Source organism: Nicotiana tomentosiformis, chromosome 12 (assembly GCF_000390325.3).
Source record: "Nicotiana tomentosiformis chromosome 12, ASM39032v3, whole genome shotgun sequence".
NCBI lineage: Eukaryota > Viridiplantae > Streptophyta > Magnoliopsida > Solanales > Solanaceae > Nicotiana > Nicotiana tomentosiformis.
The window spans coordinates 31,562,258-31,584,826 of NC_090823.1; the positions used below are offsets into that span (position 1 = coordinate 31,562,258).

General features: G+C 39.8%; 1 protein-coding gene across 1 annotated transcript; it reads right to left on the reverse strand.

Annotated features, from left to right (window-relative positions):
- Positions 1–20,333: 20,333 nt before the first annotated feature.
- Positions 20,334–21,692, reverse strand: LOC104086091 (uncharacterized). The gene is made up of 2 exons (XM_009590259.1): positions 21,289–21,692; positions 20,334–21,186 (listed from the first exon to the last, which is right to left on the reverse strand). The coding sequence occupies exons 1-2, from the start codon at positions 21,690–21,692 to the stop codon at positions 20,334–20,336; spliced, it is 1,257 nt and encodes a 418-aa protein (XP_009588554.1).
- Between the last annotated feature and the right edge of the window lie 877 nt (positions 21,693–22,569).

Sequence of the window (22,569 nt, forward strand, 5' to 3'; positions counted from 1 at the left end):
CAAACATAATCATATTTTGGTGCTTTCGGTAAAAGATTTGGGTTTTCACTGTTGTACTTGAAAATCATGCCTATTATCCAGAACTGTGAACGAGCTGAACATTATATCTCTAAGTTGTTTCCCGTATCACTTTTATTATATTGTTATGAGCTGTTGTTGGCTATTTATGTTGGACTCTGGCCTTTGTCCCAACTCGTCATTAATTTCAACTTAAGGTTAGGTTTGTTACTTATTGAGTACATGGGGTCGATTGTACTCGTACTACACTTTTGCACCTTGCATGCAGATTTTGGATGCTGATCTTGCTGTGTAAGACGAAAGCTAGATGATAGTAGCTCTAAACTTATGAAAATCTGTTTATGTACATTCAGACAGATGATGTATTTATTTCATACTAACTTTGTAAACTTTAAATCTTTGAAGCTCATGATATGTACTACTAGTCTTTGGGAAATGTATACAGATTCAATTATTTTTATCATTCATTTGTATCAATAAATCTCATTAAATTGGATAGTTGTTAATTGTCTTACCTAGCGGGTTGGGTTTGGTGCCATCAGGACTAGGATTTTGGGCCATGACAAGAGATTGATGATTGAGTGAGGCTGAGGGCCTGATTGTGAGGATAATTATGGGATTGGGTTGCACGCTACATCAGGATATTTTGATTCATGCCATGATTGGCTTATTGTAGCACTTGGGCTGGATCTGCCCCTCTTGTGTCTGCACACCCACAGTGAGCACAAGTACCTACTCAGTGAGAGTGCCAAGAATGAGTGCCGAGTGATTGGGAGGACTGAGTAACATTGAGGACTGAGTGAGTGGGAGGGCTGAGTTAATTGATACTTTCAGAGTATGCATTTGGTTTTATCACATTGTTGCATTGCATTCGACATGCACACTTGACATACATGCATATAGATGTATTTTTCTCATGTTGTACGGTATTGCATCATTTTTGACTTCACATACACATTGACATGTAGGCATAGAGATGTACTTTCCTCATGCCATTTAATAATGAAACATTTTACCTCTTGTCGAATGGTTTTGGGAAAATCACAGGTTTTCCGATTTACTCACATTTTGGTGATTTCAGTAAAAGATTTGGGTTTTCACTGTTATACTTGAAAAGCATGCCTATTTTCCGAAACTGTGAATGAGCTGAGCATTATATGTCTGAGTTATTTCATTGATCACTTTTATTATATTATTATGAACTGTTGTTGGCTATTTGGTATTGGGCTCTAACCTTTGTCCCACCTCGTCCCTACTTTCAACATAAGGTGAGGTTTGTTACTTATTGAGTACATGGGGTCGGTTGTACTTATACTACATATCTGCACCTTGCGTGCAGATTTTTGATGGTGATGTTGTTGTGTATGGCAGGAGCTGGCATTGAAGACGTACATGTGTTCCGGTCATTGCTGCCTTTTGTTCTTGGTAGCTTTAGATTTATTAATCTGTTAATGTATATTTCAAACAAATGATGTATTTATTTTGTACTGTCTTTGTAAATTCCAAATCTTAGAAGCTCATGATTTATACTACCAGTCCTTGGAAATTCATTATATAAAAGTGCAGTTGTATTATTATTATTTCTCTTAAGGTATCTTATTTGAATTGTTTTATTGTTAACTGGCTTACTTAGTGGGTTGGGTTGTGTGCCATCACAGCTAGTTGAATTTTGGGTCGTGACAAGAGTTGAAGGAATTCTATTGGTTTGAGTGCTACAGAGATGAATCATGATGTGGGGTGGCATTATTGGTGGCAGAAGATGTGATGGGCATTACTGGATATATTGCGGTGGTTGGATTGTTAGCAGGTCGAGTATGGGAAACATAGATCGAGTAGTTCTCTTCGATATGAGGCTAAATCGAAGTGGGAGTAGGGGCATATCATATGGATTTTGTGGCAAGGTAACCGCTTGCTTTGAGAAAGCTTCATATGATTTGGGTCATGGTGGGCAGAAGACTAAGTCTATGTGTTCTGTTTGAGATGGTGGCTTCTGTACTTAGGAAGTTTGAATATGACGTAAATGAGTCTTCTTGGAATGAAGAGGGATAAGAATGCTTGATTATTGTTTTGGGATTCTATGTGGCTTCGAGTTTCGAACGTATTGTTGGACCTTCAGTTGATGCTAATGGGATGAACAGACTCTTACAGCTGGCGGATAAGCGTGGACCTAGGAGAATTAACTGATTTCATAATGGATATGGTTATGGCTATGCCATTGGAGGATGTCGGTATGAGGTTACATAGGTGGTCTATCTCTTGTGAGAAAGTTAGGGAATGCATGATTTTTGATGAAGTTCTTATAAAGAGTTTTGCCTTCTATCCAATGGAATGCATATACTGTGATGTGATCTTGGATCACTTGAAGAAGAAGGTAAGATTGTCGGGAGGTCGAGTGTGCAATTGTGGCTGATAATTTGGGATGTGTTATGATTAGTGCAACAATAACTCATGAAACATTTGGCTGAGTAATGGTGCGAGCTCATGGTAACTGAGAAGGAGGAGTCATTGTGGGTTCTGGATTTATGTGATTGTAGCTTAAAGCTAAGTGGGGCTATCACCTATGATTGGGTCCCGTGGTTATGTGCCTTTGTAGTTTCAGGTTATCGGTACGTTAGTTGATTAGTTATGACTAAGGGAAGAAAACATCAGGGGTAATTCGATTAAAGGTTTTGATGGATGTGTGCTACGTGTAACCTTATTGATATGTGAAGGTTTTAGATTTTATTCTTCTGGGGGATATGATGTACAAGGGAGAGGATTCGTTCGGTTGCTTCATTGGAGTGCTCATGTGCTGACAGAGCACTAGTAGTTTTGTAAAATAATTGGAACTGGATTAGAGTGGGCAGCTCTTAATAATGATTCTAGTGGATTTGAGATATAAGGTGTGGTGCTTAAGGATTTTCGGGTTCATTATGTGGCCAAGGATTGGGTTTGGCAGTAGAGTGTGAAGGGTACTTTGAGTATTTCTATGTTATCATCGGGTCAGCTATGCAGTGTTAGAGAAATGTGAGAAACAACTTCAGATTCACAGAACATCTAGTCAGCGCAGGTGTCTCGGTTAGAGATACTATTGAGTGCATGGGGAGGGTATAAAATGGCTTATTGAGATGACGTGATCTCATGATTTGGGTCACTCGGGAAGAATTTTGATTGAGGTTCCTTATGTGTTTGAATAGAGGTATTACATCGAAGGGAATTCAAGAGTAAAGTGGAAGAAGTTGAGTCAGTTAGTAGTAGTTTGGATCAGCATGGTTAATGAAATGAGTAGTTCCTTCGATGTGGTAAGGTTATGCAGGTGTTCGTGGCTAAACTTGCGGGGTTGACAACCTCCGTAATTTGGCTGTTTGATGGGATTCAATCCTGATGGTTTGGTTATATGCAAATGGGTTCCGAAGGGTTATAAAAGTCTCGGCTACGACTTAAGACTGATGTTTTGTGGAAGAGGAATTGTGTATTAAATTGCGGATTCCTGATTTGCATTGCAAAAATAGTATGGTTGATAGACATTGTTGAAGATCAATTTTGACCCTCCCTTTTAAAATTAATTTACTTATACTTAATAATTTACAATAAATATTCCGAAAGTATTTTCTAGTAATAAATACATATTTTTAAAAATTAATTAATTATTAGTTTTGAAATTAATCACCTAGCATTAGTATTATGTAATTACAAACATACTTACTGTTTTAACATTATTAAAATAACTTTTATATATATAAATCACATAGGCCTTATAATTAATTTGACAAATTACACTTTAATTTCTAGTTAATTATACTACTATGTTAATAATTTGGGATTAATGCTATGATTCGAAAAATGAAGTATTCATAAATAATTAATTACAATAGTTAGTAATATATATATATAATAATTATATTTTTACTATATTTTATTGAAAATTATTAAGATTATTTAATTTAATTATAAAAAGGATCAAAATAAGCTAAAGGTTATAATTGTAATTTTCTACTAAACACAAATTGGCCATTCTATAAATCAAAACCAGCCCAAGACCCAGGCCCAATCCGGAAATACCTTGTCCAAGTCCACCCCTCTCTTTCCAATATGGCAATCCATGCCATTTTATTTGAACCAATCACTTCATGCCATGTCATCACTCTCAAGCACTCATACAAGAAACACACTATATATGGACCGTTGATCCAAAATGATCAACGATTCACAATTAAACTAATTTTTCCATCAGTGATTTATCTGTGCCATTGGATTAAAAGAGATCTAACAGTCGCCTTTTTTTCAATAAATGTTTTTGTCTCCGAAATATAGGAGTCGTTGATCACAAAGATTAAACGACTCTCGTTCCATCTCCCGTTTTAAACTTGGAGATAACCTCCAACCCTAATCATTCTCTCCCAAGATCAGCCGCCCCATTTTCAAAAACTCTCTCTTTTCTCATCCCTTAAAACCCCATCAGTCACAGAACCTTGCACAAATCAGTGCAAGGTCACAAAATCCTTCACTAAATTGTCCTTCCTCGCTTCCTCATCTGAGAATCATGTTGACCTTCCCCTTTTCCTCTTCAATCTGAAGCACCAGACATGGCTGAATCGAAGCACTCATTTCATCTTTGTTCTTTCAAATCCAAGTTGCAGAATCATCCGCTTTGTCCCTAGGCTATGAGGCCAGTGATTCACTTTCCATTTTCATTAATTAGATTCAAAACCCCTCAAATCTGAAACCCTAGCTTGAAGGTGTAACTTCAAATCGCTTAAATGTTGTTTAACTCCGTCATATCGGAGCATGCATGAAGTTTTTCAGAGGATTAATTATGAGGATTCTTTACCCAGAGGTCAAAAGTAGTGACCTCTGGGTTTTAAGTCTTGGCCGATGGTCCTATGCGTTCAACGATCAATCTCTCTTCTAAGGTAAAAATCTTTGTTGTTTTCCTCTCTACTCTTCTATGATTTCACTCAGATTGCTCACATCATCATCTCATCGTCATCTTCCACTATCTAATTTGAATTTTTCTGAACTATAGAGGCATTGAATGCCACTATAAAAGGAGCCTTCAATGCTCTCACCTAACAGACCAAACCTAACACGAACAAAAAATGCAACACTAAGATTTCATAAAATTTATTTTTCTTTACTATGTTTGGGTTTTCTCTCTTCGTTTTTGAGTAATTTCATTGCTCAAGCTTGAAGATTTGGGTCCTAAAAAATTAGAAAGAATCTTTGTTTGGTATGCTGCCCTAGAGAAGGTCAGTACACCTCCAAAGTTTCTCTTTTGATTATTTTATTCAAGTATCACGACTATGCTATTATCTTTTTATTGGCTGTGTTCGTTTATGATGTTGTCATTAGTGTGTAGATGTTATATCCAGTTCATGATAGCGTATCGTTAATTTTGTGGTCATTCACCATACTTCTGAATATCTTCAATTGGTGTTGATTGAGTTGCCATGTGACCTTAATGACTTTCATTATGATTTCAAATAGTATACATAATTAAGTTTCCTTAATGTGCCTTAATGACTTCTCATGTTTGCCTAGACTTCCTATTTTCTTGATTATGTTGTGATTGCTATCTCTACCACACTGTTTCCTGCATTCTGTAGTTGAGATTGTTGTTTGAGAATTCTAACTAGACAAACCTGAAAGATCATAGCTTAATCCTTCACCATTTAGTTGAAGTATGTGAGGTTTAAATGTTTAAATGATTTCCTTCTTCATGTAAGTGTTTGCCACCTCTAAAAGAAACTTGTGAGTCATTGCTATAAGAGTTTATGTCTGTATCTAATTGTTAGTTGCCTATCTACGTTTCTCTATATAAAATAGTCTCATTAAGGTGAACCTTCATGAATATCAGTAACCTTTCTGCATATATCCCGTTACGATCAAGTTATCTTTTCATAAAAATAGGTTATAACTATGTCTATCATAGTTTAATGATATCTATTTTCAAGCTGATGCATAACTGCCTCATGTTAGATGTAAATCTCAGTCTGTATAGCTGAGTTAAACCTGTTTGGTACAATGCTTTCCTTGTTCTTAATCTCTTTTATGACATTGCTGACTTGGTCTTATAATAGGTGAAAACTTACCTTGTCTGTGTAAGATCATAACCTCATTTGAAGTATCTATGTGTAGTTGATTTAAAATGTTGTATGTACCCCTGTTTGTCTTCATGATCTTATGTTCATGTACTTTGCTTTGAAATTCCACTCAGTCCTCTTTTTGCATTCTAATTTGAGATGAATCTAATATGTAAATCTTAAGAGAACTTCTTATTGTTACTGTTTGGACATAATAGTCTACCTATTTGAACATACGATTAGTGTTCTTACGAAGATGTGGTTCTGCCATCAATTACAAATGAAGTAGGGTTGATTACCTATGATCCTGTTATGCACCTTTAGGAATTACATGTTTGAATCTGTAAACTTGTAGTACGGAGGTAGGTACACGCAAGATGGCATTTTTGGAGCATCACTTGGTTTTCTTGATATTGGATTTGGCTTGTTCAAGGTAAGTAACACTTTAAAACTTGGTGCTGAGGGTATGAACCCTTGAATAAGTATGTTATATGTTGGTGTTAAGGTGACGCACATGCTAGGTGACGAGCGTGTGGGCGCGCACTGTGTGAATTATTACTTGGTTGTTTCTGTGGTACTGTGTAGCTACCTAATCCTATTTTTATCCATGAAATCTCTATGTTCTCGAGTGATTAAGTTGTGATCCATGTTAGAAACCATGTTTAGGCTACATGCTTATTCTGTTCGGACCCATCCAGGTCATGTCTGTTGTTGAGTTATTTTCTCAAATTGCAGTTACATACTCAGTTATACTCATTCATTGGTATATCATATCTCAGTCTTTGTTACTATTTATTGATACATCATATCATCATTTTGGGCTAATTTTCATGACATTGTGAGCCCGAGAGACTGGAGAGATATAATGACCCGACCGGCCATTTTGAACTTTTGCAATTTGCTCGGTAGTTTGAGGGCGTTGTATTCTGGTATCTTTAATAATACCTGTAAAATTTGCTGATAATAACTGTTTCTCTGAATCCTTGTTGATGCTTTTAAAAGTTTCAAGTAGTGTTGTTAATCTATACATGTGCTAATGGAAAGACCTAAGCTAATCAATCAATTGTTAGTCTCCTAGGACAGAGGTATCTGTATTTCTGGGTTTCTGCATATATGAATTATGTGCTCTATCCTTAAAATATGATCTCAGGTGTTTGGGATCTGTAGCAGTAACATTATTGTGTTTTCACCTCTATGTGTGTTTGAAATCTAACCTTCAGACTTTGTAACGACCCGACCAGTCGTTTGGAGATTTGTAGCCCCGTTCCCCCATTTTCTACTCCTTGTGTGCTCTACAACTGTTATATGACTTACCGGGTTAGTTAGTTCGGGCCCGGAGAGATTTCAGAGTGAATTGACACACTTAGTCTCATAATTGAAAGCTTAAGTTGGAAAAGTTCACCGGATGTTGACTTATGTGTAAACGACCTCGGATTTGAATTTTGATGGTTCTGTTATCTCTGTTAGGTGAATTTGGACTTAGGAGCATGTCTTTATTGTGATTTGGAGGTCCGTAGTAGGATTATGCTTGAAATGACAAAAGTTGGAATTTTAGAATATCGGGGTCGGATTGGATTTTCGGAAGTGGGAGTAGGTTCGTGGCGTCATTTGTGACTTGTGTGGAAAGTTTGAGGTCAATCGGACGTGATTTGATAGGTTTCGGCGTCGTTTGTAGAATTTGGAAATTTCAAAGTTCATTAGGCTTGAATTGGGGTGCGATTCGTGTTTTTGATATTGTTTGAGGTGTTTTAAAGTCACGACTAAGTTCGTATGATGTTTTAGGACTTGTGAGTATGTTTGGTTGAGGTCCCGGGGGGCTTGTGTTTATTTCGGGTGGTTAACGGATCAAGGTTTGAAGTTAAAGAGTTGCTAAAGTTTGTGGAGTGCTGGTGTAATCACACCTGCGAAGTGGGCACCGCAGGTGAGAGCCCGCAGAAGAGGGAAGTGAGCCGCAGAAGCGGGCCAGGAAGGAAGTGGCAGGGGTTGTAGGTGTGAGGTCCTTTCCGCACCTGCGACGCCATAGATGCGACCAATAGGGCGCAAAAGCAGAGTGTGAATGAGTTGAGGGGTGTAGGCTATTTTCGCATAAGCGGATCATGGGCTGCAAAAGTGCCTCCGCAGGTGCGAGATCTGGAGCATAGGTGCAAGCCCAGGTGAGTTAAGTGATTTCCGCAGGTGTGGAGTTTTCACCGTAAAAGCGGATCTTGGGACCGCATTTGCGGTTTGACCACATAACTCCTATTTCTTTTTATTTCTTCTTATTTTTTCTTTTGCTTTATTACTACCACAAAAGAAAAAGAAAGTTAGGCTGTGTTGACCGAAACTGGCGGAGCCACCATACAATCTAAGATCAAAAGAAAAGATGCCAGCTACAGAAAACCCGACCGAACATGCTCTGGTCATAGCCAATAGTCCGGGGCAATCGAGGGAGAAAGACGTGCGTGAGCCCAAAATCACTATTCGAACCTAACGGAACTATCAAAACTCCGAACCAAGGTCAAATACTAAAATGTCAAACTTGGCCAACTCCTCCAACTTAAAGCTTCAAACATGGAATTCATTCTTTCAAATCAAATTTTGGATCACCTGAAAACCAAAATCGAGGATTCACACAAGTCATAATACATCATACGGAGCTAATCATGCCCCCGAACTGCCGAGCGAAGTGCAAATTCTCAAAATGACCAAATGGGTCGTTACATTCTCCCCCACTTAAACATATGTTTGTCCTCGAACGTGCCAAGATTCGTTCCAAAGCCATCAAATCATTGTGTAACCTTACCATGCACATACCCAGGGGTGATTCCATGTCACTCTAATCTATATAAACCTGACGACACAACCTAACTGAAGATCCTAATACAACCTTAGCCCATAAACCTTAGAATCCAATTTCCAATATCCAAAATTTCCTATAAGATCCGAATCTCGCATCTACACATTGTATAAGTCTGAACAAGCTGCATCAAGCCATAACCATAACCCAAGACACAATCACAAGATATACCACATAACTCAAATACTTAGAGCAATAACTTTCGATTGTAATAGTTGCTCGATAACCAACCCGACACCGGTAACAAACCTCATATCAACTCAAATCTTGTTTCGAACCTTTGTACAGTGGAAATGATGAAAGAAACACACAAAAACTCTTAACCACTTATCAAATCAATAAGTCATGGAGCTCTCTCTCGTCTGTCAAGAACCAAAGCCAAATCCTAAGCCGACTTTCGATATTATTCTTCCAAACATACCGTAGTGCAACCCGATAGTATCCATTCTAGGTCCAATGACTCCATCTCATCAAGTACAAGCTACTCTACTGACACGCCACGCTAATACAATCTAAAATCACAAATTGTACAGTCTGTACACCAATAAGCAACAATTCAAATGTACTCAAACATGGAAAATGACTCAAATGAGAGAACCGTCCCGCAAGTTCAACAAGTACCACCTCCAACGCATTGCTATGAACCCATCACACATGGTAGAACTAAGACACAAATCAATCACCAAGGATCATATTCCAATATAACTCCGATGCACTGCGTGACCCCATCCAATACTGGTCTTATCAAATACCTCAAGCCACAATGCTCAAAATCAATAACCACGTGCAATTCAACATCAAGTACACAAGTGCATGACCATAACCATAGAGAAGCCAATAGAATTTTATACTACAGCCCGAAAAGAACATAACCAAGGCGCAAGCAACCATTCAACACCCCAATAACCACCGCGCTCGAGTTCTACTACAAGGCCCAAATAGAACCACATCGTGTGTGCATATAACCAACAAATCACAACCTCTCGTAGCATAGAAGAGTAACACATAGAACACATCGGATACGCATAAGATCAAATTCTAATTGAATGACACACCTTTCTAAAAAAATGGTGTCGAGTCAACAAATTTGACCCGCTGTAGGATAAACATCCTCATTAGGCCTACCAATTATTCCCCAAATCTACCTTGGTTATCCATAAATAGATAAATAACCATCCGAAAGTCCACAATGACCTAACCATAACACACACTATCATCTGGATAGGTTTGGCCACATCTTAACAGTAAACAACCACGAAACAATCTGCTTCTGAGAACTCCCAGTCTCCAAATTCATATAACACATGAATCACCATAGTTGATACCAACTCCAATACTCGAATGTCTAACACCTCTCACATGCACGATCATCCCACGAGAAGTACTTCTATAATTCTTTTGTGCCATATAGCAAAAATCTAAATATCAGTAGTCGATCAACCAAGCGAGTACCGCAATACCAATGAAGCATCCGTAAGTCAAAACTCAGTGCGCCTTCTGAATGTACACTCTTCTCAGATAATACCAAATAGTGCCAACATCTGAAATTGTCTGTGCTGCATAAACTCATGACCTTCTGATATGCTCAAATTATACCTAAATAAATAGTGTAAGGCAGTCAATGTCAAATATAATAACCCAAATAGGTTGGTGTCGAATCCCACAAGGAATAGGTGTGAAAAGGTTACTTGAATACTGTAAAACTTGACTTAAATCGTAATTCTATTCCGTTAGCTTAAACAAAGAGTGTTGTGATTATGTGTAATAAAGAAAACTATTGTACTGTGAGAATGTAATTAATTTGATTAAGGAAATCAAGATTGTGTCCCCATCAATGGAATGGAATGCTATCAGTATTAATATGATATATTTCTAATGGGAAGCCCTTTGATATGCAAATGGTTTCTAAGTGACTACCCAATATTTCTCAATAATTGGGTAGTATTTTCTCTTTATGATTTTCCCAAATATAAAAGAGTTGCAATTAAGAATAATCAATTTATGACAAATAGAACCCACTTATTCCTAGGCGATTCTATTAAACAAGGTTTAAAGCCTTGAGTTTTTGATATTCAATTCTACCAAACCCTAACCCATTTTTCCAGGTAAAGATAGAGTGAAATGGAACTAGTTAATGTTTGCAACCACTAACAATAAATGAAGCATAAAAAATGAACAAATATCAACCAACCATTATATATATTCAATGGTAAACACCCATTAACTTACACCCATTTAGGGTCCACAATCTTAGTATTTAAAACTAGCTACTCATACTAGAATCTAAGAACAAAGAAATAAATAAAGTCATAAAGCTTACAAAGGTATACGATTCTCTCTTCACAAGCTTTCAAAACAATGGTGTATTCAATGCCTTCAATGTAGCCTTTTTTTTTCAGACAAGATGTCCCACAAAAACCCTAGTAAATCTATTTATAATGGGCCAAAAGTCGGGGTCAAATTTAGACAACAATTCCCCTACATAACACATCTGCGACAGCAGAATGGGTCTCACATCGTGTATGCGATCTGCAGAATTACAAGATCGCCGCATAATTGCATGTCCAGTTGCCCAGTTCTCCGTCGCAGATCCATTATGCGGTCTGCATATTGATTATGCGACCGCAGATTGCGTCGTAAAAATGGCTCTCACATAATCTCATTTGCACTTATGCGGTCATTATGCGGTCCGCAAAAGCGTTATGCGACTGCATAATGGACCGCATATTTCTCTCTTCAAAAGATGAACCACCTGCTTCAGTCTGCGGTTGGTTTGCGGCCCGCACAACACTTCTGTTGTCGCAGACCTGCCGTATTTCTGTCCTTCTGTTGGTTTTTGCTTTCTTTTCCGTGTTCTTGGTTCTTCAAGTCTGGTACACTGCAAAATACCAAAACTTGATAAGAAATAACTAAAATGCTTTAAAAGATGAGTTAAAGTCCATGTAATTAGTATCAAAAGTGCCAAAATTCTACGGCACATCTACACCCCCAACTTAGACTTTTGCTTGTCCTTAAGCAACTAAAACAAAATCATCCTATCATACACTACTCTATTTTTGACAGATCACAAAACATCATTGACTGTAGATGGTGCTGACTGTTAGCTAACAAGAATGCAACTTCTTTTATTCACCATTTGTGGAAGACAACGATCATCTAGAAATTCGACCAATCAACTTATAAACTTCGAGCCTCAGGCAAAATGACAGAATGCTACCCACAGCTAAGTGCACTTGTATCATACTTCAAGAACCTAACTTCTGCTAGATCTTCCAATTCATGATTGCTCACAACAAAGAAAACCCCCAACTCACAAATATGTACAGGGGATACAATCAAACACTCTTGCACTCAGAAAGAAAGCTAAATGCTACAAGTATCAGTACATATACTGCCCTTATTTTAACTCGCTGCTTTCTCAGGAATAATTGGTTGTAGATGACTAAGGACTTAGCACGGGTTGTAATGTAGGCTTCGGGATGGGTTGGGTGATCATTTGGGAATGTAATGGATATACCCTCCTTCAACTCTACATAAACTTTACATCATTACCACATAGAACTTGTTGACCTCGAGTTACCGACATAGAACCACCTCAAAGTATTTCTTGAGTTTTCACAAGACTCCACTTTATTTCTCTTCTCTTTTTTTTATATACAAATGTTTTTCTTTTGTTTTTCCTTTGGAGCTTGAGTATCTTCATATATACAACTTTGAGGCTTTTGTGTTTTTCTTCTACACACATTAGGCAACCTTACCAATTTCCACTTAATGTCGACACCCCCAACGTAGGCTTTTAGCCTCATTCTTAACCGTTCAAGGAGGGATGGGTTCAAAAGAGGGAATTATTTCACAAAGGGGTAAAGGTTTGTAATGTGGTAGCCAAATAAAAGGTTAAAGTCTCAACGGGAGTAACTAGGGCAGTTGATGTACCACGGAGGTCAATTTGGTCAAAATTAGCTAGAAATCACAAAGAGAGCCTAAGATCATTTCAGCACCCAATCATTAACCTGAGAGTTGCATTGAGAAACCAACCGGGCAAGTTTTAGACATCACAAGTTAAGCATATGCATTATTTATACAAATCCTCACCCACTCACAACGCATGAACTGTTCGACTCAGCATAATTTCAACCCTCAAGTGAATGCAAGGCAACTCAAAGCTTCATCACATGATATTTGAGATTCTGAGTAAGCATAAAGTCAAAGAGCGAGCCACGAGTTCACAAGAATGACTAACCGTTTATTTACCAAATTAGAAGGGTGCAATTTATTCAATAAAAACTTATTACATGCTTGAAGCTAGAACAACAACACCAAACAAGTCAAAACATATTTTGCTACCACCATGGTTCTACTATTACAGACTTCATTGCTATCTAAAAATCTACACTATTAAAGTAAAGAGTTTATATACAAGGTTCACAAAAATAATTTGACTACCCCACCTCCAACCAAGAAGCATGCATTGTCCCCAATGCATTGAGAAAGTAAGAGCAAAGTTCAGGGGCTTCCTGGGGTGCACTAGGCGCTAGGAGTGGCTGGAACATCCGGGGTAGCTGTGGGGTCAGATGCTGGCACTGTGGAGGCAACATGTGGAACCTCGGACTGTGTGGTGGTGACTGAGACCAGAATAGGAAACTCCACCTGCTATAAAGCTAGGTCTGGGACCTGGGAGCTGCTAGCCTCACCCAGTGATAGCTGTGTGGTCGAGGGATTGTCCTTGGCAACCATATCTGCAATGGAATATACAATTGATGTCTGTACATATGCTTCCTCCTCACCCTGCGTATTTGTAGAGATAATAATTTCTTTGCCTCTCTTGTCTCGTTGATCATAATTCTCCTCAAGTAATGCCTCCTCATCAGCTTCCTCCTCCTCGGTGTCTCCCTCATCTTTCTCCCCCTCAGACTCTCCGGATTCCTCATCTAAATGAGTGTCAATATGCACAATGGAGTCCAAAGCTTTTGAAGTCTTAGTACCCTGGGCTTCCGCAGCTGTCATGAGGTTTGTGAAGTCAAGGTCTAGGCTCGGAATGTGGGAGGTACCAGTTCCCTGCTCCCCTCTCTCCGGAAGAAGGGAGGTCAAGTCAAACTCCAAATTTTGCATCTTGTGCAGCTCTGATTTAAACTCTGTGACATCCTTTTAGAGTTTAGGGATATCTCCAGCTTCGCCTCGGTCAACCCTCTCAAGGCACACTTCAAAGTGCTTGAGCTGCTCTTTATAGGATTGATGTTATTGTTGAAGAACGCTCATTGAGGCTTGGATAGGGGCCAGTGCTTGCCGGATGAGAGCTGGAAGTTCTTTCGTCAGTCTGTCTACTTTGGCATTAGCATGTTGTGCCAGTAGACCAAGCTTTGATAAACAGGCAAGGAAGTAGGTGGTTAGGTAGTGGTTGGTTTGGGAATGGATGTGAAAGTGGCTAGAGCAGAAGAAGTGCCAGGCATTGAGGGGACATCAGGTGATACTGAGTCTGATGGAGGCGTGAGTGAAGTCTCTGGTGGGTTGTCTATCATCTTTTCTGTTGCATAACTGATCCGGGTGATGTCAATCTCTTGGACAGCCTTTTCGATGTGGTCGTGTTTGGGGATCAGAGGATCTTCCCCAGCTTTACACAAAGCACTGATCAAACATGGGAAGGGGAGTGATGTTTCTTTCTTATTCGCTCTGATCCCAATCTCCCAGAATATAATTTCTCCCACATCAACTTTGATGCCCGTCATGATGCATGAAATAAGGATTGCCTTTTCGATGCTTATGTCGGTTTCATTTTCTAGTACGCATTAGACGGGAGTAGACAAAATTGAGCCGATACCGGCCTTCCTAGGTGAGATCCCTTTTATGAATCTTTTGGCGTGGATCTATCCAGGAGGGAGTTCTGTTGGCTATGACGGAAGCAACCCAAGCACGCTCGGATTCCTTATTGGCAAGATTGGCATCATATTCAGTTGTCCCTGATGACCAATCCTCAAAATATTTGTCCTTGATCGATGCGGCATCACAGAGTAATTAGACCCCTCAAACTTGGACATACTGCAAGAATACACGGTTCCGCTTTTGCTCAGCATTCCTAGAGGCAGCATAAGCAGCATAGAATTCCCTCACGAGCGTCTCGTTATATTCCCCCGGGACTTGCGTGAAGAACTCCCATTGCCTCTTTTTTATATTTTCAAGCACATGAGGGTAATGCTCTTTTAAACCGTTCTTCCCTAGATGCTTCTCTTCCATGATTTTTCTCTTAGCTAAGCCATCTTTGTACGGGTTCCAAGAGCTGGAACCCCAAACCGGAGATCTTCACCACTTTTCTGCCTTGTTTCAGCATGGAGATCAACAAATGGCATAAGATCATCCTGTGCCTCCTCCTTTTCAGTCCGGGAGGAGTGTGCAGATGTGCTTCTGGCTGTTTCAGGCCTTGGGCGTTTCAATTGTTGTGCTTGTTGACTCAGGGAAGCAGCCCGTTTGTTTCCTCGAGCGGTAGGTGATTGTGATACGAGGGGCTTATTTGGTGCCATTCACGTCAATAAATCAATGGGTGAGTGGTTTACATAGCATTGGAAACAAATTGAGAGAATTTAAAAGAAACAAGAAGCATCTGCGATGAGTGATGCAATCACATAACAATTCTACGAGCCGCAAACCCATCGTAAAATTACACCACTTAGAAACCAAAGCATGAATACGATCGCGAAAGGTGCCGCAGAGCAAATTTGTGAGACCGCATCGTGGTCGCGTTTTTTCTCACCAGATGTGGCAAATTAGTTGCCTCAGTCTGCGGCACTTTCACGGTCCGCGAAATGATTCTGCGATCGCGAACCCAACCGCAGAAGTGCTTCTCAACAGGATACCTAGGGCACCAAATGCGATGATTCTGCAGACCGCAAATCAATTATACAGACAGCAAAGATCATCATCTTTACTCAAAAGGTCGACCCACTCAATTTACAGACCTTCCAACACCCAAATTCGGACATTGCACACCTATGACATGGAAAAACTTTCCCACCCTGTTCTTTACTCTGATTATGCAGATTAAATTCTTGAAACCCAGTTTACCCCCAGCATCAATTTCCCCTTAAACAATGATTCTTACACAAATTATGCACACATTGATACCCACAGCAAGGGATTGAGAAGAAGGGGAAAATAAGATGCAAACACATGTTCTTCTTCAACGTAATTAAGCAAGAGAGGGAGGAACATTTACATACCCGATATCTGAGTAGTTGAAGGATTTGTTCTGAGATACGAACCAGGTGACCTCTTTCTGTGCAATTCCATTTATCTTTTTGTGATTTTGTGTAGTTAAGCCAATGTTTTTGGTCTTTTCTTGCTCTTCTTTGTTTTGTTTTTGTTTTGTTGATCTCGTTTGTGTTGTGCGGTGCTTGTATGTGAGTGAGAGTGAGGTTGTGCAACTAAAATGCGGATATGATTAGGGTGTAATACCTGGGAGTTTTGCGGTAGAAAAGTGGATCGCATAACACATTATGCGGTCGCATATGTGTTATGCGACAAGTTAGTGATAGCTTGGCTAAGATCCACTTTGCGACGTATTCTGCGGTCGCATAATTGTTATACATGACGCAAAAATAGAAAGTCCATCGCATTTTGGAGGACCAAAATTGTATTTTCTTCTGAGTGTTTCTGCGACCACTATGCTGTCCACAAAGCCATTATGTGACCGTATAGTTGCCGTAGACCACATGTCATTCTTTCCTTCATTCTTCTCAGTCCTTGCACCCTGTTTCATTGTATTTTGAGCTACCTGCATTATAACACACACGTCAAATTGCTCAACACTAATAACTAAACTTACAGAAATTAAAATCTAACAAAAGAGTGTTACCACACATGGGTTGCCTCCCAAGAAGCGCTTTATTTAACGTCGCGGCACGATGATGTTAACCCCATTTGGGCTAATAAGTGGTGGGGACTAGTGTAGGACTAGCCTCGAGTGCGAATTGTTCTACCAAGTGTGTTTCTCCTGTGGTACCGAGGTAATGTTGACCCATTGGCCATTTACTTTAAAAGTTCTAGTCCCGTCCTCCAACTCCAATTCAATAGCGCCATAGGGGGACACATTCACAACTTTGAACGGGCTAGACATTTGGATTTGAGTTTGCCCGGAAATAACTTAAGTCTTGAGTTGAAGAGTAAGACCAAGTCACCAGATTTGAATTCCCGCTTCAAAATATTCTTGTCATGAAAAAACTTCATTCTCTCCTTATAAATGGTTGCACTCTCATAGGCATAGAGACGAAATTCTTCCATCTCTTTGAGTTGTGTCATTCTTAGGTTAGTAGCTTCGGCCCAATCAAGATTCAACTTTTTCAATGCCCGCATGGCTTTGTGTTCAAGCTCCACTGGCAAGTGACACACCTTACCAAAAATCAACCGGTATGGTGAGGCGCCAATGGGAGTCTTAAATGTTGTGCGATATGCCCACAATGCATCATCTAGCTTCCTTGACCAGTCAGTCCTGTGTGCATTAACGGTTTTTGCTAGGATGTTTTTGATATCCCTGTTGGAAAATTCAACCAGACCGCTCGATTGAGGATGATAAGGGGTGGCCACCTTGTGCTTGACTCCATACTTTTCGAGCAGCCCGGTGAAGGACTTGTTGCAAAAGTGAGAACCACCATCACTAAGGATGGCTCTGGGGGTACCAAACCGCGTAAATATGTTCTTCTTCTAGAAAATGGTCACACTTTTTGCCTCATTGTTGGGTAAGGCGATTGCCTCGACCCATTTGGAGACATAGTCCACAGCCACCAAGATATATATCATCCCATAAGATCTCACGAAGGGAACCATGAAGTCTATCCCCCACACATCAAAGATCTCGACCTCCATTACAAAGTTCATAGGCATCTTATCTCTTCTAGAAATTGACCCTTGTCTATGACATTGATCACATGCCTTGACTTTTTCATTTGCGTCTGGGTATATCGATGGCCAATAGTAGCTACATTCAAGCACTTTTGCTACAGTATGGTTTCCACCATGATGGACCCAAACCGGGAAGTCATGACATGCCTTGAGAATCTGCATTACCTCATCTTCCGAAACACAATGCCGAATGATGTTGTCGGCACAAATCCGAAACAGAAAGGGTTCCTCCCAATAGTATTGCCTACACTCCTGCAAGAACTATTTCGTTTGATAATCTTCCAATATGTCGGGAATGAGGTCACTAACCAAGAAGTTAGCGATGTCGGCATACCAAGGAGCGAAGGTGCTAGACAATGCCAATATGTGTTCATCTAGAAAGGCATCATTAATTTCAAGATCTTGTTTTGGTCACCCTTCCTCTTCAAGCCTAGATAGGTGATCCGCAACTTGATTCTCTGTCCCTTTTCGATCCTTGACTTCAATGTCAAACTCTTACAACAAAAGGATCCACCTAATCAATCTTCGTTTACCATTCTTATTCGCCATAAGATAGCGGAGAGCAACATGATTGGTGTAAACTATCACTTTGGACCCCAACAAATAGGCCCGAAATTTTTCAAAAGCATAGACAATGGCAAGAAGTTCTTGCTTGGTCACTGTGTAATTCATTTGTGTTCAATTGAGTGTCTTGCTTGCATACAAGACAGGATAAAGGATCTTGTTATGTCGTTGACCAAGCACCGCCCCAATAGCTACACCACTGGCGTCACACATGAGGTCAAATGGAAGGGACCAATCAGGTGTGACAATAATAGGTGTCATGGTGAGCTTTGCTTTCAAATCCACAAAAGCTTTGAGATACTTCTCATCGAATTCAAACTTTACATCTTTTTCAAGGAGCTTGCACATGGGATTTGCAATTTTTGAGAAGTCCTTGATAAAACGCCTATAAAAACTGACATGACCCAAAAAGCTTCGAACACCATTCACTGAAGTGGGAGGAGGAAGCTTGGAAATGATTTCGATCTTTGGCCAATCGACCTCTATGCCTTGCTTGGAAATTTTGTGGCCGAGAACAATGCCCTCGTCCACCATGAAGTGGCACTTTTCCCAGTTTAGCACAAGGTTAGTTTATTCACATCTTTTGAGCGCTTGTCTAAGGTTGTCAAGGCAATGCTCAAAGTAATCACCAACTACAGAGAAGTCATCCATAAACACCTCTAGGAAATCTTCCACCATGTCCGAGGAGATTGACATCATGCACCATTGAAAGGTAGTCGGGGCATTGCATAGCCCAAATGGCATACAGCTAAAGGCAAAGGTCACATGCGGGCATATGAATGTTGTCTTCTCTTGATCTTCTAAGGCGATGTTCATTTGGTTATAGCCAGAATACCCATCCAAGAAGCAATAGAATGACCTTCCCGCTAGCCGATCAAGCATTTTATCAATAAAAGGCATAGGGAAATAGTCCTTGCAAGTAGCATTATTTAGCTTCTGGTAGTCCATGCAAAATCTCCACCTGGTCACTATCCTCGTTGGGATGAGCTCATATTTGTTGTTTTGAATTACGGTCATGCCTCCTTTTTTGGGAACATATTGCACCTGACTCACCCAATAATTATCGGCAATGGGATAAACTACCCCGGCATCTAACCATTTTATGATTTATTTCTTCACCACCTCCTGCATGTAAGGGTTTAACCTTCTTTGATGCTCCATGCTAGATTTTCTCTCTTGCTCTAAGTGTATCTTGTGCTCACAAATGCCAGCGGGAATCCCTCGTATGTCCTCTATTTTCCATCCAATGGCCTGTCTATGCTCCCTCGAGGTATTCAACAACCATTCAACCTGCACATCATTAAGCTAAGAAGAAACGATTATAGGTAGAGTTTCATTGGAGCCAAGAAATTTATACCTTAAATGCGGTGGAAGTGGATTGAGCTCAAGTTGTGGAGGATCGATGATTGAAGGCTTCACGGGAGGAGTGACTATATTTTCTAAGTCAAGAAAAAGTTTCTTTGGTGCATAAGTGTAGGACCCACGTCCTTCTAATGCATTTGCCGATTCCATGTACACTTTCATGTCTTCACCATCAAAATTTACCAAAATAGCCGCCAATGCCACACAAAGGCATTCTTCTTCCATCTTCATCTCGATTGCATCTTCTACCTCATCAATAACATCAATGACTGAGATGCTTTCATATGCATGTGGCAATTTCATACTCTTACTCGCTTGAAAGGTAACCTCTTTGTCATTAACTCGGGACTTGATCTCATTTCGTTCCAAATTCATGAGTGCTCTTTCGGTAGCAAGGAATTGTCTCCCCAAGATGATAGGGATTTCTTTATCAATAGCACAATCAAGGATAACAAAGTCGGCAGGAAGGAGGAACATCCCCACTTTCATAAGAACATCATCAACAATTCCCACCAGTTGTTTTATTGCACGGTTAGCCATTTGCAACCTCATACTTGTAGGCCTAGGCATACCTAACCCCTATTTCTTGTAAATAGTAAGAGGCATTAAGTTAATGCTATCCCCGTTATCACAAAGAGCTCATGAAAAATTGCGCAACCCGATAGTTCATGGAATGGTAAAAGCTCCCGGGTCTTCTTTTTTTGAACGGTGGTTGTTGCAATGATAGAGCTAACCCGGTGGGTCACATTCACCACTTCATTTTTTATGGTTTTCTTCTTGGTGATTAAGTCCTTCAAGTACTTAGCAAAACCCGACATCTCTTGAAATGCTTCCACAAATGGAATGTTCACCGATAATTTCTTGAGAATTTCATAGAATTTCTCGAGTTTGCTATCATCAACCCTCCTAGCAAGTCTTTGAGGGAAAGGAGGGGGAGGTCTAGGAATTGGTGCTAGAGCTTTTGGTGCCTCATTTACCTTTTCCTTAACCTTTTCACGGTTCACTTCTTGAAATTTCACCTCCTTTGGGAGTCTTTCAGCTTCAACAACTATTGGAACCTCAACTTGTGCCTCAACCTCTTGTTCCGAATCTTCCACTTCGACCACTTGTTCATTCTCTCCTTGAAGTATTTTCCCACTTCGAGTTGTTATTTCCATACAATGAGAAGTCGGACAATTCCCATTACCTTTTGGATTTGTTATTGTGTCACTTGGGAGTGTGCCATTTTGTTTCGGATTTTGCTCTCTTGATAGATCTCTCATTTGCATTTCTAACTTTTGTATGGATGCGGTATGAGAACCCACAAGTTCAGTCATGTTCTTCATTGAAGTGTCGGATCTTTCTTGATTTTGCAACACTCTTTCAAGCATGTTATCCAATTTTGACTCATTTGAAGAACTTTCCTTCCAATGCGCAGAGTTAGCGTGTTGCCCCTTTGGTGGAACATAGGGGTTTGAACTACGATTTGAATAGTTGTTGTTGTTGTTACTCCAATTAACTTGATATGAACTACCTTGTTCATTTCGCCACTATTGATTGCCTTGGCCTTGCGGGTTAGACCTCCATTGATTTTGTTGCTCAGGCCCTTGGTAAGGTTGTCTTTGATAACCGCCTTGAGCATTGTTGACATAATTTTCTTCCTCGTAATCCTCGTTTGACAAGGATTGCACATCTTCTACAACATTCACCTTTTTTGTTTGGCTTTCAGTAAACATCTTGGTCAACACATTGATGTTGGTAGCAAGCCCGGCAATTACTTGATCACTTTCTTGGTTCTCCTTAATCATGTTGGTCAAGGAAGGAGTACCATATTCAATTCCACCTGCAGTGTCTTCCGAGTGCCAAGCGTGGTTATGTTTTGCAATCTTGTCAAGAATTTGTGTGACCCTTGAAAATGTTTTATCCATAAAGGATCCATCAGCTGCATTTTTGGCTATGGATTGATTCAAAGGATCCAAGCCCATGTAAAACTTCTCCAACAAGATGTTGTCCGGAAAACCATGATTCGACGACCTCACTAAATATAACTTGAATCGATCCCATGCCTCATGTAGATTTTCTCCCGGTAGTTTCTTGAAGAAGAAAATGTTATCCCGGAGCTCTGACTTCTTGCTTTGCGGGAACCATTTCTCTAGGAAAGCTCGAACGAGTTCGGGCCAAGTATGAATGGAATTAGGTGGTAGATTTTGGGTCTATTTCCTTGCCTCTCCGGCTAGTGAATACTTGAACACCCTCATCCATAGGGCATCATCTGAGACATGATTCTTCTTATGCATCGCAAACACACCCAAGAGGTTTCTGAGATGTTGTGTCGGATCATCATCGGTCGAATTTCTGAAAAACCCCTCTACTTTGAGAATTAGGATTAGACCGTGTTCTACCTTGAAGGTGGCAACATCAACTATTGGAGGGACAATGGCATTTGTATCCTCAATATACTCATCTATATCCGCAAAAGGGTTATCTTCTTCCAACTCGTCCATGCTTACCTAGTAACACCAAGTAAAGCAAGCAAAGTGTGATGGAATAGAAGAAGACGTAAAGTAAAGCACACACTAAATAGTAATTTCATAACAGTATTCCCCGGCAACGGCGCCAAAATTTGATACGCTCAAATTACACCTAAATAAATAGTGTAAGGCGGTCGATGTCAAATATAATAACCCAACTAGGTTGGGGTCGAATACCATAAGGAATAGGTGTGAAACAATTACTTGAATAGTGTGAAACTTGACTTAAATCATAATTGTATTCCGTTAGCTTAAAAAAAGAGTGTTGTGATTATGTGTAATAAAGAAAACTATTGTATTGTGAGAATATAATTAATTTGATTAAGGAACC